At 49.1% G+C, this 16628-nt stretch overlaps 1 protein-coding gene across 1 annotated transcript in view; it reads right to left on the bottom strand.

The window, feature by feature from the left end:
• LOC309568468 (neuromedin-U receptor 2-like) overlaps positions 1-15104 on the bottom strand; it is a 94666-nt gene extending 79562 nt beyond the window's left edge. The window contains exons 1-2 of the mRNA XM_082274139.1: positions 15003-15104; positions 5364-5538 (exon numbers count right to left, since the gene is read on the bottom strand). Coding sequence (XP_082130265.1) covers positions 5364-5538; positions 15003-15071 — 244 coding nt within the window. The 5' untranslated portion in view covers positions 15072-15104. The remainder of the gene's footprint in view (positions 1-5363; positions 5539-15002) is intronic.
• Between the last annotated feature and the right edge of the window lie 1524 nt (positions 15105-16628).

Genomic DNA, 16628 nt, shown 5'->3' with positions numbered 1-16628 from the left:
CACACCGGCCATAAAGTTCACCTTCTTTTCCTAACATGGGACAATTTACAATCTGCGAACAGGCAAGTGACCCAATGGACTGATTATTAGTTCTGGGTGTGTCCCATAGAAATATCTGACAACATATTAGAAAGTCTTCACCCAAAGGATACAGATAGTTTCTGGGAGAAAGTGTGGGGGCAGAGATCAGACTGGGATTGGAACGGGCTATGCAGAGATGGAGTGCCAACCTCAACTGTCTCCTGGTGGGCACCAAGACATCTGTCCAACCATTACCCCCCCCCCCCCCCAAACCCCACTGTCAAAATCTATGCAACTCAGGGGATGTGGGGTAACAGCTTATGCCACCCTTCTTGTTTCTCCATGGGTAAGGGAAAGGGTGGCAATCCAGTGATCCCTGTGTAGGATGAGGAAATTCCCATGTGTGATGAGGAAGGAGACCTCCGTGTGTGATGAGGAAGGAGGCCTCCGTGTGTGATGCGATCTCCGTGTGTGATGAGGAAGGAGGCCTCCGTGTGTGATGAGATCTCCGTGTGTGATGAGGAAGGAGACCTCCGTGTGTGATGAGGAAGGAGGCCTCCGTGTGTGATGAGGAGCCCCTTGTGTGTGATGAGATCTCCATGTGTGATGAGAAGACCCCCAGATGTGAGATGAGAAGACCCCCAGGTGTGAGATGAGGAGACCCCCAGGTGTGAGATGAGGAGACCCCCAGGTGTGAGATGAGAAGACCCCCAGGTGTGAGATGAGAAGACCCCCAGGTGTGAGATGAGGAGACCCCCAGGTGTGAGATGAGAAGACCCCCAGGTGTGAGATGAGGAGACCCCCAGGTGTGAGATGAGGAGACCCCCAGGTGTGAGATGAGAAGACCCCCAGGTGTGAGATGAGGAGACCCCCAGGTGTGAGATGAGAAGACCCCCAGGTGTGAGATGAGAAGACCCCCAGGTGTGAGATGAGGAGACCCCCAGGTGTGAGATGAGAAGACCCCCAGGTGTGAGATGAGAAGACCCCCAGGTGTGAGATGAGGAGACCCCCAGGTGTGAGATGAGAAGACCCCCAGGTGTGAGATGAGGAGACCCCCAGGTGTGAGATGATGGGATGTTCGGATTCCAGTGTGATTGTGTTTTTTGCATTGGGGGAACTTAGGAATGGAGTTAATTGTTAGATGAAACTAAAGACAGTAGACACAGTGGGGGGAGATTTAGCAAGACTGGAGAGTGCACAATCTGGAGCAGCTCTGCATAGAAACCAATCAGCTTCAAGGTTTTATTGTCAAAGCTTCATTGAAGAAGATGAAGTTAGAAGCTGATTGGCTGCCATGCACAGCTGCACCAGATTCTGAGTGCTCCAGGTTTAGTTATTCAGCGCCTATTCTTCATTAATATGATACAGCAAAAAGAAAGATACATGTCCCGTACCGAACACAGGAAATAGACACGCTCATTGGTTCTTTCTGTCTTTTAATCTCTGTAGATACAGGATACATTTGCACACACATTATTACTTCCGTATAATATTGTCGGGAAATGATGCAGCAATCTAGTCATACAATCATAAGATTACAGAATACCAACCTTCCATCTCATTTTACTTCAGAGATGAAAGATGCTGGAAGAGTCTGTTGAAGGTGATCAATACTTTTCTGTACATGAATTGCCTGACACACTGATTATCCTTCAGAAAGAGATTGGTGATCAATACAAGTACAGGAATAGAAATACAAAAGATGAAATTGTTTCCCTGGGTATGAAATCACAGCCAATCAGATCTGTGCTTTTATTTGCTATTGTTATTTTATGTTATCCAGTTGGCTCTAGTCTACAGATAAGGTGATTGATATTTATCGCTTCTTTAGTTCAGTTTTAGCATTTCCCTCCAAATTCACATCAATAAAGCAAAGAAAATATAGAGAAAGATTGCTGGATTTTAAGAGGAAGAAGTCCCAAGCCTGAATAGAGGCAAGTTGGTCAGGGGTCGGAGCCCCAGTCTAGACAGAGGTCCACTGGTCAGGGGTTGGAGCTCCAGAATGGATAGATGCCCACTGGTCAGGGGTCGGAGCCCCAGTCTAGACAGAGGTCCACTGGTCAGGGGTTGGAGCTCCAGAATGGATAGATGCCCACTGGTCAGGGGTCGGAGCCCCAGTCTAGACAGAGGTCCACTGGTCAGGGGTTGGAGCTCCAGAATGGATAGATGCCCACTGGTTAGGGGTAACTGCTCCAGTTTACACAGAGATCAATTAGTTATGGATAGGAACTCCAGTCATAAAAAGATACATCAGTCAGGGACCAGGGCTCCGGACTGAACAGAGGTCCATTGGTCAGGGATTTGAGCCCCAGTATGGACAGAGGTCCTGTCCACTGGTTAAAGGTCAATGATCCAGTCTGGACAGAGATCCACTGGTCATGGACAGGAACTCCAGCCTAGACAAATATCCATCAGCCAAGGACAAGGGCTCCATCGGTCAGGGATCGGAGCTCCAGTCTGGGCAGAGGCCCCAACAGTCAGGAATTGAAGCTCCAAACTGCAGAGAGGTTCATCATCCAGGCATGAGAGCTCCATGACGGATAGAGGTTCATCTGTCAGGGATAAGTGCTCCGGTCCCAACAAGCCTATTGGCCAGGGATTGGAGTTCCAAGCTGGACAGAAGTCCATCAGTCAGGGAACAAAGCTACAGTCTGGACAGAGATCAATTGGTCATAATTAGGAGGCTTTGGTTTCGTTAAAGATCTATCTTTATCAGCTCCAGACTGTAGAGAGTTCCACCAGTCAAGGATCGGAGCTCAAAACTACAGAGTTCCATCAGTCTGGGAATTAAGTTTCGGCCTCGACAAAAGTCCTTCAGTTAGGTATTGGTGCTCTAGACTGCACAGAGATCTATTAGTGAAGGATTAGAGGTCCAGCCTGGAAGGGGGTCCATCAGTCAGGAATTGGAGCTCCAGTCTGCGGTAAAGATAGAAATCTCAGTCCTTGCAGAGATCCATCGGTCAAGGATGAAAGACTTCAGTTCCGGGCAGAGGTATTCATTCAGGAAGTGAATCTTCTGTCTGATAGGAGATCCAAAAGGGCAGGAATCAGAGTTACAGCCTGGATAGAGATACATCTGTCAGGAATCAAAACTCCAGTATGAAGAGAGGTCCATCAGCCAGGAATCAGAGTTCTAACTTGGACCCACCAGGGATCAAAACGATAATGTAAATGGAGATCTATCGGTGAGGTAAGTGAATCCCAGGGTAAACAGAAAACCATCCATCAGGAACCAGAGCTTCAGTCTGGACCCTGTCATAGGCAGAAGAGATAGATCTTATGAGATATTATAAATCAGAGAGGGTGAGAGGAACCGCTTGGATGACCGGTAATAGACTCAGGCATAGATGAGCCTTGTTCTAATAAACCAGACAACATTCCATAGTGCTGGTAATAAGTAGAATGTCAGGGAAGAGGACTCAGCACAGCGGGAGATGAGAAGGATGAGCACCTTGCTTTACGGTAGTAGAGGCTGAAGAATTGTCAGGCACTGAGGTGATATGTTCTTGGTTATCAACACCCGGGACAGGCCGGATTAGCGCAGATCTCACATTCATCATAGTCCTTTAAGGCTCCTACTGAAATAAAAAAGGAAAATACTCCAATTACATTTGGCTGCTGTGAAATAGAGTTTAATCAGAGCCAGGTCTGACTGTAACAGGGAGAACCATCGAATCCCCGGCCATAACAGGCTAGAAGGACATACACCACAGACTAGAAGGATATCCGCCACAGACCACCCACCATAGACTAGAAGGATATCTGCCACAGACTGTCTACCACAGACCATCCACCAAAGACTGCCTGCCACAGACCAGAAGAATATCTGCAACAGACCGCCCACCACAGACGGTCCGTCAAAGACCACCCACCACAGACCCGAAGGATACCGGCCACAGACCGCCCACCACAGACCAGAAGGATGCCTACCACAAACCAGCCACCAAAGACGGCCTGCCACAGACCAGAAGAATATCTGCAACAGACCGCCCACCACAGACGGTCCGTCAAAGACCACCCACCACAGACCCGAAGGATACCGGCCACAGACCGCCCACCACAGACCAGAAGGATGCCTACCACAAACCAGCCACCAAAGACGGCCTGCCACAGACCAGAAGAATATCTGCCACAGACCGCCCACCACAGACGGTCAGTCAAATACCACCCACCACAGACCCGAAGGATACCGGCCACAGACCGCCCACCACAGACCAGAAGGATGCCTACCACAAACCAGCCACCAAAGACGGCCTGCCACAGACCAGAAGAATATCTGCCACAGACCGCCCACCACAGACGGTCCGTCAAATACCACCCACCACAGACCCGAAGGATATCGGCCACAGACCGCCTGCCACAGACCATCCTTCACAGACCACCCACCACAGACCATTCATCACAGACCACCCAACACAGACCGCCCGCCACAGACCATTCACCATGGACTACCCATCACAGACTATCCATCACAGACCACCAACCGCAAACTACCAATTACAGGCCATCCACCATGGACCACCCTTAACGGACCATCCATCACAGACAACCCACCACAGACCACCGATCACAGGCCATCCACCATGGACCATCCATCACAGACTATCCATCACAGACAACCCACCACAGACCACCGATCACAGGCCATCCACCATGGACCATCCATCACAGACTATCCATCACAGACAACCCACCACAGACCACCGATCACAGGCCATCCACCATGGACCATCCATCACAGACTATCCATCACAGACAACCAACCGCAAACTACCAATTACAGGCCATCCACCATGGACCACCCTTAACGGACCATCCATCACAGACTATCCATCACAGACAACCCACCACAGACCACCGATCACAGGCCATCCACCATGGACCATCTATCACAAACCATCCATCACAGACAACCCACCACAGACCACCGATCACAGACCACCCACCACAGACCATCCTTGACAGACCACCCACCACAACCCGTCCATCATAGACCACCCACCACAGACCATACACCACAACCCGTCCATCACAGACCACACACCACAACCCATCCATCACAGGCCAAGTGGCACCACAATGTTGAAAGCTTAAAAACAACCTCCTACCCAACCACAAACACAAGGCTTAGCCAAGGTGTCATGTCTGTGCTTGGTGATGGTGCTGGACAGACCGGATTCACCACACAAGAAATGTATATGGGTCTCCCTAAGACCAGAAAACTGCCTTCCTGCAGTGACACCATGGTACGGCTGTGCTCTCTCTCCCCTTCCTCCTCTGCTATGTAGAGCTCTGACTGATCAATACCCCCAGCAAGCTTCTATCCACCCGAGTGTACATACTCAGTTTCATGAAGATGTCTGGGGCATCCGCCTCCTCACACACCGGATTGAATTCTTTGGGAAGACTGGGGTCATGGCAGGCTTCCGAGGCTGAAACTGTGGGATCCTTCCCTTCTTCTTCTAGAAAATGCTTCAGTTTCACAACGGATTCCACCAAGAAGATGAATTTCCCCACCTGAAAAATGGTCAATTTACCAGAATATTACACCACTGTCCACGCCGGTTCTCTATGGATGTATCATCTGCTGTCCTGTTATCAATGTACTCTCTATGGTTTTACCAAAACCAGAGCAAAAGTCAGATTGCCTTCAACATTGACCAATCAGGTTTTATCTTTCTGGAGGTCATGAGTCTGTCCCTTTATCATTCACACTATATAAGAAATGAAAAGCTGAGGAATTAGTACACTCAGCATTTTCTATGACAAGTACCAGTGCCTAGCACAAGCACCATGTTACTTTACACCCCTATGGTGTCTCCCAGTACATGCACCATGCTACCTTCCACCTCTATGGGGTCTCCCAATACATGCACCATGCTACCTTCCACCTCTATGGTGTCTACCAGTACATGCACCATGCTACCTTCCACCCCTATGGTGTCTCCCAGTACATGCACCATGCTACCTTCCACCTCTATGGTGTCTCCCAATACATGCACCATGCTACCTTCCACCCCTATGGTGTCTCCCAATACATGCACCATGCTACCTTCCACCTCTATGGGGTCTCCCAATACATGCACCATGCTACCTTCCACCTCTATGGTGTCTACCAGTACATGCACCATGCTACCTTCCACCCCTATGGTGTCTCCCAGTACATGCACCATGCTACCTTCCACCTCTATGGTGTCTCCCAATACATGCACCATGCTACCTTCCACCCCTATGGTGTCTCCCAATACATGCACCATGCTACCTTCCACCCCTATGGTGTCTCCCAGTACATGCACCATGCTACCTTCCACCTCTATGGGGTCTCCCAGTACATAAACCATGCTATCTTCCACCCCTATGGTATCTCCCAGTACATGCACCATGCTACCTTCCACCTCTATGGTGTCTCCCAATACATGCACCATGCTACCTTCCACCCCTATGGGGTCTCCCAATACATGCACCATGCTACCTTCCACCCCTATGGTGTCTCCCAATACATGCACCATGCTACCTTCCACCCCTATGGTGTCTCCCAGTACATGCACCATGCTACCTTCCACCCCTATGGGGTCTCCCAATACATGCACCATGCTACCTTCCACCCCTATGGTGTCTCCCAGTACATGCACCATGCTACCTTCCACCCCTATGGGGTCTCCCAATACATGCACCATGCTACCTTCCACCCCTATGGTGTCTCCCAATACATGCACCATGCTACCTTCCACCCCTATGGGGTCTCCCAATACATGCACCATGCTACCTTCCACCCCTATGGTGTCTCCCAGTACATGAACCATGCTATCTTCCACCCCTATGGTATCTCCCAGTACATGCACCATGCTACCTTCCACCCCTATGGGGTCTCCCAATACATGCACCATGCTACCTTCCACCCCTATGGGGTCTCCCAGTACATGCACCATGCTACCTTCCACCCCTATGGTATCTCCCAATACATGCACCATGCTACCTTCCACCCCTATGGTGTCTCCCAATACATGCACCATGCTACCTTCCACCCCTATGGTATCTCCCAATACATGCACCATGCTACCTTCCACCTCTATGGGGTCTCCCAATACATGCACCATGCTACCTTCCACCCCTATGGTGTCTCCCAATACATGCACCATGCTACCTTCCACCCCTATGGGGTCTCCCAATACATGCACCATGCTACCTTCCACCCCTATGGGGTCTCCCAGTACATGCACCATGCTACCTTCCACCTCTATGGTGTCTCCCAATACATGCACCATGCTACCTTCCACCTCTATGGGGTCTCCCAATACATGCACCATGCTACCTTCAACCCCTATGGGGTCTCCCAGTACATGCACCATGCTACCTTCCACCCCTATGGTGTCTCCCAATACATGCACCATGCTACCTTCCACCCCTAAGGTATCTCCCAATACATGCACCATGCTACCTTCCACCCCTATGGTGTCTCCCAATACATGCACCATGTAACTTTATACCCCTATGGTGTCTCCCAATACATGCACCATGCTACCTTCCACCACTATGGGGTCTCCCAGTACATGCACCATGCTACCTTCCACCTCTATGGTGTCTCCCAATACATGCACCATGCTACCTTCCACCTCTATGGGGTCTCCCAATACATGCACCATGCTACCTTCCACCTCTATGGTATCTCCCAATACATGCACCATGCTACCTTCCACCCCTATGGGGTCTCCCAATACATGCACCATGCTACCTTCCACCCCTATGGTGTCTCCCAATACATGCACCATGCTACCTTCAACCCCTATGGGGTCTCCCAGTACATGCACCATGCTACCTTCCACCCCTATGGTGTCTCCCAATACATGCACCATGCTACCTTCCACCCCTAAGGTATCTCCCAATACATGCACCATGCTACCTTCCACCCCTATGGTGTCTCCCAATACATGCACCATGTAACTTTATACCCCTATGGTGTCTCCCAATACATGCACCATGCTACCTTCCACCACTATGGGGTCTCCCAGTACATGCACCATGCTACCTTCCACCCCTATGGTGTCTCCCAGTACATGCACCATGCTACCTTCCACCCCTATGGGGTCTCCCAATACATGCACCATGCTACCTTCTACCCCTATGGTATCTCCCAATACATGCACCATGCTACCTTCCACCTCTATGGGGTCTCCCAATACATGCACCATGCTACCTTCCACCTCTATGGTATCTCCCAATACATGCACCATGCTACCTTCCACCCCTATGGGGTCTCCCAATACATGCACCATGCTACCTTCCACCCCTATGGTGTCTCCCAATACATGCACCATGCTACCTTCAACCCCTATGGGGTCTCCCAGTACATGCACCATGCTACCTTCCACCCCTATGGTATCTCCCAGTACATGCACCATGCTACCTTCCACCCCTAAGGTATCTCCCAATACATGCACCATGCTACCTTCCACCCCTATGGTGTCTCCCAATACATGCACCATGTAACTTTATACCCCTATGGTGTCTCCCAATACATGCACCATGCTACCTTCCACCACTATGGGGTCTCCCAGTACATGCACCATGCTACCTTCCACCCCTATGGTATCTCCCAATACATGCACCATGCTACCTTCCACCTCTATGGGGTCTCCCAATACATGCACCATGCTACCTTCCACCCCTATGGTGTCTCCCAATACATGCACCATGCTACCTTCCACCCCTATGGGGTCTCCCAATACATGCACCATGCTACCTTCCACCCCTATGGGGTCTCCCAGTACATGCACCATGCTACCTTCCACCTCTATGGGGTCTCCCAATACATGCACCATGCTACCTTCCACCTCTATGGGGTCTCCCAATACATGCACCATGCTACCTTCCACCTCTATGGTATCTCCCAATACATGCACCATGCTACCTTCCACCCCTATGGGGTCTCCCAATACATGCACCATGCTACCTTCCACCCCTATGGTGTCTCCCAATACATGCACCATGCTACCTTCAACCCCTATGGGGTCTCCCAGTACATGCACCATGCTACCTTCCACCCCTATGGTATCTCCCAGTACATGCACCATGCTACCTTCCACCCCTAAGGTATCTTCCAATACATGCACCATGCTACCTTCCACCCCTATGGGGTCTCCCAATACATGCACCATGCTACCTTCCACCCCTATGGGGTCTCCCAGTACATGCACCATGCTACCTTCCACCCCTATGGTGTCTCCCAATACATGCACCATGCTACCTTCCACCCCTAAGGTATCTCCCAATACATGCACCATGCTACCTTCCACCCCTATGGTGTCTCCCAATACATGCACCATGTAACTTTATACCCCTATGGTGTCTCCCAATACATGCACCATGCTACCTTCCACCACTATGGGGTCTCCCAGTACATGCACCATGCTACCTTCCACCCCTATGGTATCTCCCAATACATGCACCATGCTACCTTCCACCTCTATGGGGTCTCCCAATACATGCACCATGCTACCTTCCACCCCTATGGTGTCTCCCAATACATGCACCATGCTACCTTCCACCCCTATGGGGTCTCCCAATACATGCACCATGCTACCTTCCACCCCTATGGGGTCTCCCAGTACATGCACCATGCTACCTTCCACCTCTATGGTGTCTCCCAATACATGCACCATGCTACCTTCCACCTCTATGGGGTCTCCCAATACATGCACCATGCTACCTTCAACCCCTAAGGTATCTCCCAATACATGCACCATGCTACCTTCCACCCCTATGGTGTCTCCCAATACATGCACCATGTAACTTTATACCCCTATGGTGTCTCCCAATACATGCACCATGCTACCTTCCACCACTATGGGGTCTCCCAGTACATGCACCATGCTACCTTCCACCTCTATGGTGTCTCCCAATACATGCACCATGCTACCTTCCACCACTATGGGGTCTCCCAGTACATGCACCATGCTACCTTCCACCCCTATGGTGTCTCCCAGTACATGCACCATGCTACCTTCCACCCCTATGGGGTCTCCCAATACATGCACCATGCTACCTTCTACCCCTATGGTATCTCCCAATACATGCACCATGCTACCTTCCACCTCTATGGGGTCTCCCAATACATGCACCATGCTACCTTCCACCCCTATGGGGTCTCCCAATACATGCACCATGCTACCTTCCACCCCTATGGTGTCTCCCAATACATGCACCATGCTACCTTCAACCCCTATGGGGTCTCCCAGTACATGCACCATGCTACCTTCCACCCCTATGGTGTCTCCCAATACATGCACCATGTTACTTTATACCCCTATGGTGTCTCCCAATACATGCACCATGCTACCTTCCACCCCTATGGGGTCTCCCAGTACATGCACCATGCTACCTTCCACCCCTAGGGGGTCTCCCAGTACATGCACCATGCTACCTTCCACCCCTATGGTGTCTCCCAATACATGCACCATGTTACTTTATACCCCTATGGTGTCTCCCAATACATGCACCATGCTACCTTCCACCCCTATGGTATCTCCCAATACATGCACCATGCTACCTTCCACCCCTATGGTGTCTCCCAGTACATGCACCATGCTACCTTCCACCCCTATGGTGTCTCCCAATACATGCACCATGCTACCTTCCACCCCATGGTGTCTCCCAGTACATGCACCATGCTACCTTCCACCCCTATGGTGTCTCCCAATACATGCACCATGCTACCTTCCACCCCTATGGTGTCTCCCAATACATGCACCATGCTACCTTCTACCCCTATGGTATCTCCCAATACATGCACCATGCTACCTTCCACCTCTATGGTGTCTCCCAATACATGCACCATGCTACCTTCCACCTCTATGGGGTCTCCCAATACATGCACCATGCTACCTTCCACCCCTATGGTGTCTCCCAATACATGCACCATGCTACCTTCCACCCCTATGGGGTCTCCCAATACATGCACCATGCTACCTTCCACCCTTATGGTGTCTCCCAATACATGCACCATGTTACTTTATACCCCTATGGTGTCTCCCAATACATGCACCATGCTACCTTCCACCCCTATGGTATCTCCCAATACATGCACCATGCTACCTTCCACCCCTATGGTATCTCCCAGTACATGCACCATGCTACCTTCCACCCCTATGGTATCTCCCAGTACATGTACCATGCTACCTTCCACCTCTATGGTGTCTCTCAGTACATGCACCATGCTACCTTCCACCCCTATGGTATCTCCCAATACATGCACCATGCTACCTTCCACCCCTATGGTATCTCCCAGTACATGCACCATGCTACCTTCCACCCCTAAGGTATCTCCCAGTACATGCACAATGCTATCTTCCACCTCTAAGGTATCTCCCAGTACATATATCATGCTACCTTCCACCTCTATGGTATCTCTCAGTGCATATACCATGTTACCTTCCAGCCCTATGGTATCTCCCAGTACATGCAACATGCTACCTTCTACCCCTATGGTATTTCTCAGTACATGTACCATGCTACCTTCCACCTCTATGGTATCTCCCAGTACATGCACCATGCTACCTTCCACCTCTATGGTATCTCCCAGTACATGCACCATGCTACCTTCCACCTCTATGGTATCTCCCAATACATGCACCATGCTACCTTCCACCTCTATGGTATCTCCCAATACATGCACCATGCTACCTTCCACCTCTATGGTATCTCCCAATACATGTACTATATTACAGTATACCCCTATGGCACCTCCCTGCTCATTATCAGAGGAGTTGGAGAAGCTTGTACAGTGAAAACCTGCACCTTGTCAGTGTCTGATATGAGAATTATGTTAGGAGAATTAAAAATACAGTCTGGGAAAATAATGATTTGATCCCCTGCAGATTGTGTACGTTTGCCCACTTACAAAGAAATGGGGGGTGTATAATTTTTATCATAGGTGTATTTTATATGATAGAGTCAGAATATCAACCAAAAATCCAGAAAAACACAGGATACAAATGTTATAAAGGGAGTTGCATGTCAGTGAGTAAAATAAGTATTTGATCCCCAAGCAAAACAGGACTTAGTAGTTGGTGGAGAAACCCTTGTTGGAAGCACAGAGGTCAGACGTTTCTTGTAGTTGGTGACCAGGTTTCCACACATCTCAGGAGGGATTTTGGTCCACTCTTCTTTACAGATCTTCTCTAAATCCTTAATGTTTCTTGGCTGTCGCTTGGCAACTCGAAGATTCCCTCTATAAATTTTCTATAGAATTAAGGTCTGGAGATTGACTTGGCCACTCCATGACCTTAATGTGCTTCTTCTTGAGCTGCCCCTTTGATGCCTTGGCGGTATGTTTTGGGTCATTGTCATGCTGGAAGATCCATCCATGACCCATCTTTAGTGTTCTGGCTGAGGGAAGAAGGTTCTCATCCAAGATTTTATAATACATGGCCCCGTCCATTGGCCCCTCAATGCGGCAAAGTTGGCCTGTACCTTTAGCAGAGAAACGGCACAAAAGTATCATGTATCCACCTCTGTGCTTGACTGTAGGGACGGTGACTGTAGGGACGGTGACTGTATAGGACAGTGACTGTAGAGAGGGTGACTGTAGGGAGGGTGACTGTAGGGATGGTGACTGTAGGGACGGTGACTGTAGGGAAGGTGACTGTAGAGAGGGTGACTGTAGGGAGGGTGACTGTAGGGAGGGTGACTGTAGGGAGGGTGACCGTAGAGGTGGTGACCGTAGGGATGGTGACTGTAGGGGACGGTGATTGTAGGGGACGGCGACTGTAGGGATGGCGTTCTTAGGGTCATAGTCAGCATTTTTCTTCCTCCAAACATGATGAGTTGAGTTAATGCTAAAGAGCTCAATTTTGGTCTCATCTGACCACAGCATTTTCTCCCAATCCTTCTCTGAATCATTTAGATGTTCATTGGCATGATTGTACATGTGCCTTCCTGAGGAGGGGGACCTTGTGGGCGCTGCAGGATTTCAATTCATGAAGGCGTATTGTGTTACCAATGGTTTGTTTGGCGACTGTGGTCCCAACTGCCTTGAGATCATTCACAAGCTCCTCCTGTGTAGTTCTGGGCGGATCCCTCACTTTTCTCATGGTCATCCTCGCCCTATGAGGTGAAATCTTGCATGGAGCTCCACACTGAGGGAGATTGATGGTTATTTTGTATTTCTTCCATTGGCGAATAATCGCTCCAACAGTTGTCTCCTCTCACCAATCTTCTTGATGATGGTCTTGTAGCCATTCCAGCCTTGTGGTGAGGTCTACAATCTTTTCCCTGACCTCCTCTGACAGCTCTTTGGTCTTCCCATGATGGTGAGGTGTGATTGGAGGAAAGAGATTCTGTGGACGGGAGTCTTCTATACACATAACGAGTTACATAGTTAGTGAGGTTGAAAAAAGACATCAGTCCATCCAGTTCAACCTATGATGTGTGTGTTTACTGTTAACCGTACATTGTATACCCCTGTATGTTGTACATTGTATACCCCTGTATGTTGTACATTGTATACCCCCTGTATGTTGTACATTGTATACCCCCTGTATGTTGTACATTGTATACCCCTGTATGTTGTACATTGTATACCCCTGTATGTTGTACATTGTATACCCCTGTATGTTGTACATTGTATACCCCTGTATGTTGTACATTGTATACCCCCTGTATGTTGTACATTGTATACCCCTGTATGGTGTACATTGTATACCCCTGTATGGTGTACATTGTATACCCCCTGTATGTTGTACATTGTATACCCCCTGTATGTTGTACATTGTATACCCCCTGTATGTTGTACATTGTATACCCCCTGTATGGTGTACATTGTATACCCCTGTATGGTGTACATTGTATACCCCTGTATATTGTACATTGTATACCCCCTGTATATTGTACATTGTATACTCCTGTATGTTGTACATTGTATACCCCCTGTATGTTGTACATTGTATACCCCCTGTATGTTCTACATTGTATACCCCCTGTATGTTCTACATTGTATACCCCCTGTATGTTCTACATTGTATACCCCCTGTATGTTGTACATTGTATACCCCTGTATGTTGTACATTGTATACCCCTGTATGTTGTACATTGTATACCCCTGTATGTTGTACATTGTATACCCCTGTATGTTGTACATTGTATACCCCCTGTATGTTGTACATTGTATACCCCTGTATGGTGTACATTGTATACCCCCTGTATGTTGTACATTGTATACCCCCTGTATGTTGTACATTGTATACCCCCTGTATGTTGTACATTGTATACCCCCTGTATGTTGTACATTGTATACCCCCTGTATGTTGTACATTGTATACCCCCTGTATGTTGTACATTGTATACCCCTGTATGTTGTACATTGTATACCCCCTGTATGTTGTGGTCTTTAAGGTGCCCATCTAATAGTTTTTTGAAACTATCGATGTTCCCTGCTGATACGACTGTTTGCGGAAGAGAGTTGTCATAAGGAGCACCTTCCTACACTGACAGGACTAATCTGTGTACCACATGAGCACCTACTGTAGCCAGTCTGTAGGAGGCAGAATTATTGTTGGTTGGTAGGGGATCAAATACTTATTTTACTCACTGAACTGAAACTCCATTTATAACATTTGTATTGTGTGTTTTTCTGGATTTTTGGTTGATATTCTGTCTCCATCATATAAAATACACCTATGATAAAAATTATACACCCGCCATTTCTTTGTAAGTGGGCAAACTTACACAATCTGCAGGGATCAAATCATTATTTCCCCCCGTAGATGGATGAAGGAATCTTGTCTGTGAAGGAATTTTAATGTTTGACAAATCTGCCTTTTTTTTACCAAATTCACCACCTTTCCAACTTCTATAAACCAGTGAATCTGTATAGCTGGGGCCCCTAAGACTCACCATGGGAAAGGGGGAGACTTTGCTCTCTCCATAAGTGAGGTTTATTCCCCAATTTTTACCCTCCAGTGATGGAACGGTGATTAATCGCTCACCTGTATTTTTTTTGCTGCGGATCCGGGAAGTGACAGGAGGAGGAGGAACAGCCAGATGTAGGACCTCATGTCTTCTATGGGAACCAGTCCTGACCGCTCGGCTCTGTCCTCTATAGGTTGTAGCTCGGTGTGTCTGCCGCTCGGCTCTGTCCTCTATAGGTTGTGGATCGGTATGTCTACCGTTCGGCTCTGTCCTCTATAGGTTGTAGATCGGTGTGTCTGCTGCTCGGCTCTGTCCTCTATAGGTTGTAGATCAGTGTGTCTGCCGCTCGGCTCTGTCCTCTATAGGTTGTAGATCGGCTCTGTCCTCTATAGGTTGTAGATCAGTATGTCTGCCGCTCGGCTTTGTCCTCTATAGGTTGTAGATCGGCTCTGTCCTCTATAGGTTGTAGAGCTGTGTGTCTGCCGCTCGGCTCTGTCCTCTATAGGTTGTAGATCGGTGTGTCTGCCGCTCGGCTTTGTCCTCTATAGGTTGTAGATCGGCTCTGTCCTCTATAGGTTGTAGATCGGCTCTGTCCTCTATAGGTTGTAGATCGGTATGTCTGCCGCACAGGTCTGTTCTCTATAGGTTGTAGATCTGTGTGTCTGCCGCTCGGCTCTGTCCTCTATAGGTTGTAGATCGGTGTGTCTGCCGCTCGGCTCTGTCCTCTATAGGTTGTAGATCGGTGTGTCTGCCGCTCGGCTCTGTCCTCTATAGGTTGTAGATCGGTGTGTCTGCCACTCGGCTCTATCCTCTATCGGTTGTGGATCGGTGTGTCTGCCGTTCGGCTCTGTCCTCTATCGGTTGTGGATCGGTGTGTCTGCCGCTCGGCTCTGTCCTCTATAGGTTGTAGATCGGTGTGTCTGCCGCTCGGCTCTGTCCTCTATAGGTTGTAGATCGGTGTGTCTGCCACTCGGCTCTGTCCTCTATAGGTTGTGGATCGGTGTGTCTGCCGCACAGGTCTGTCCTCTATAGGTTGTAGATCGGTGTGTCTGCCACTCGGCTCTGTCCTCTATAGGTTGTAGATCGGTGTGTCTGCCACTCGGCTCTGTCCTCTATCGGTTGTGGATCGGTGTGTCTGCCGCACAGGTCTGTCCTCTATAGGTTGTAGATCGGTGTCTTACCTGCGCTCTGGTTTTTTTTCCAACTTTCAGCTTAATTATAAACTGGTTAACCCTTTCCAGGTTCCTCAGAGCCTTGAAGATCTTCTGATGTCTCCAGGAAGGAGGATGAGACAAAATTCCTTTGTCAGTGATAAGAGTGGAATCAGAACAGGGAGCGCCTGTCACCCACACTGTCATATCTAACCCCCCCCCAAGGACAGAAAGATCAAAGCGGCCGATAACACGGTTCACAGGGCACAGTCTAACCCTCCTCAGAGAAAAATCTGAGCTCTCCCACAAACACTGCAGTGCCAGCATCTCTAAACATAGTAGCGGCTCAGCACATGGCACCAAGGGACGGGGAAAAGTACGGTGGGATAGAGATGAGAGTGGTGGACAAGGGACGGAGATGAGAGTGGTGGACAAGGGACGGAGATGAGAGTGGTGGACAAGGGACGGAGATGAGAGTGGTGGAAAAGGGACAGAGATGAGAGTGGTGGAAAAGGGACAGAGATGAGAGTGGTGGAAAAGGGACAGAGATGA

The sequence above is a fragment of the Pelophylax lessonae genome (assembly GCF_965119305.1).
Source record: "Pelophylax lessonae genome assembly, chromosome: 12".
In the NCBI taxonomy this organism is placed as follows: Eukaryota; Metazoa; Chordata; class Amphibia; order Anura; family Ranidae; genus Pelophylax; species Pelophylax lessonae.
The sequence above is the reverse complement of the archived record's forward strand: the minus strand, read 5'-3'. Positions and strand labels throughout refer to the sequence as shown.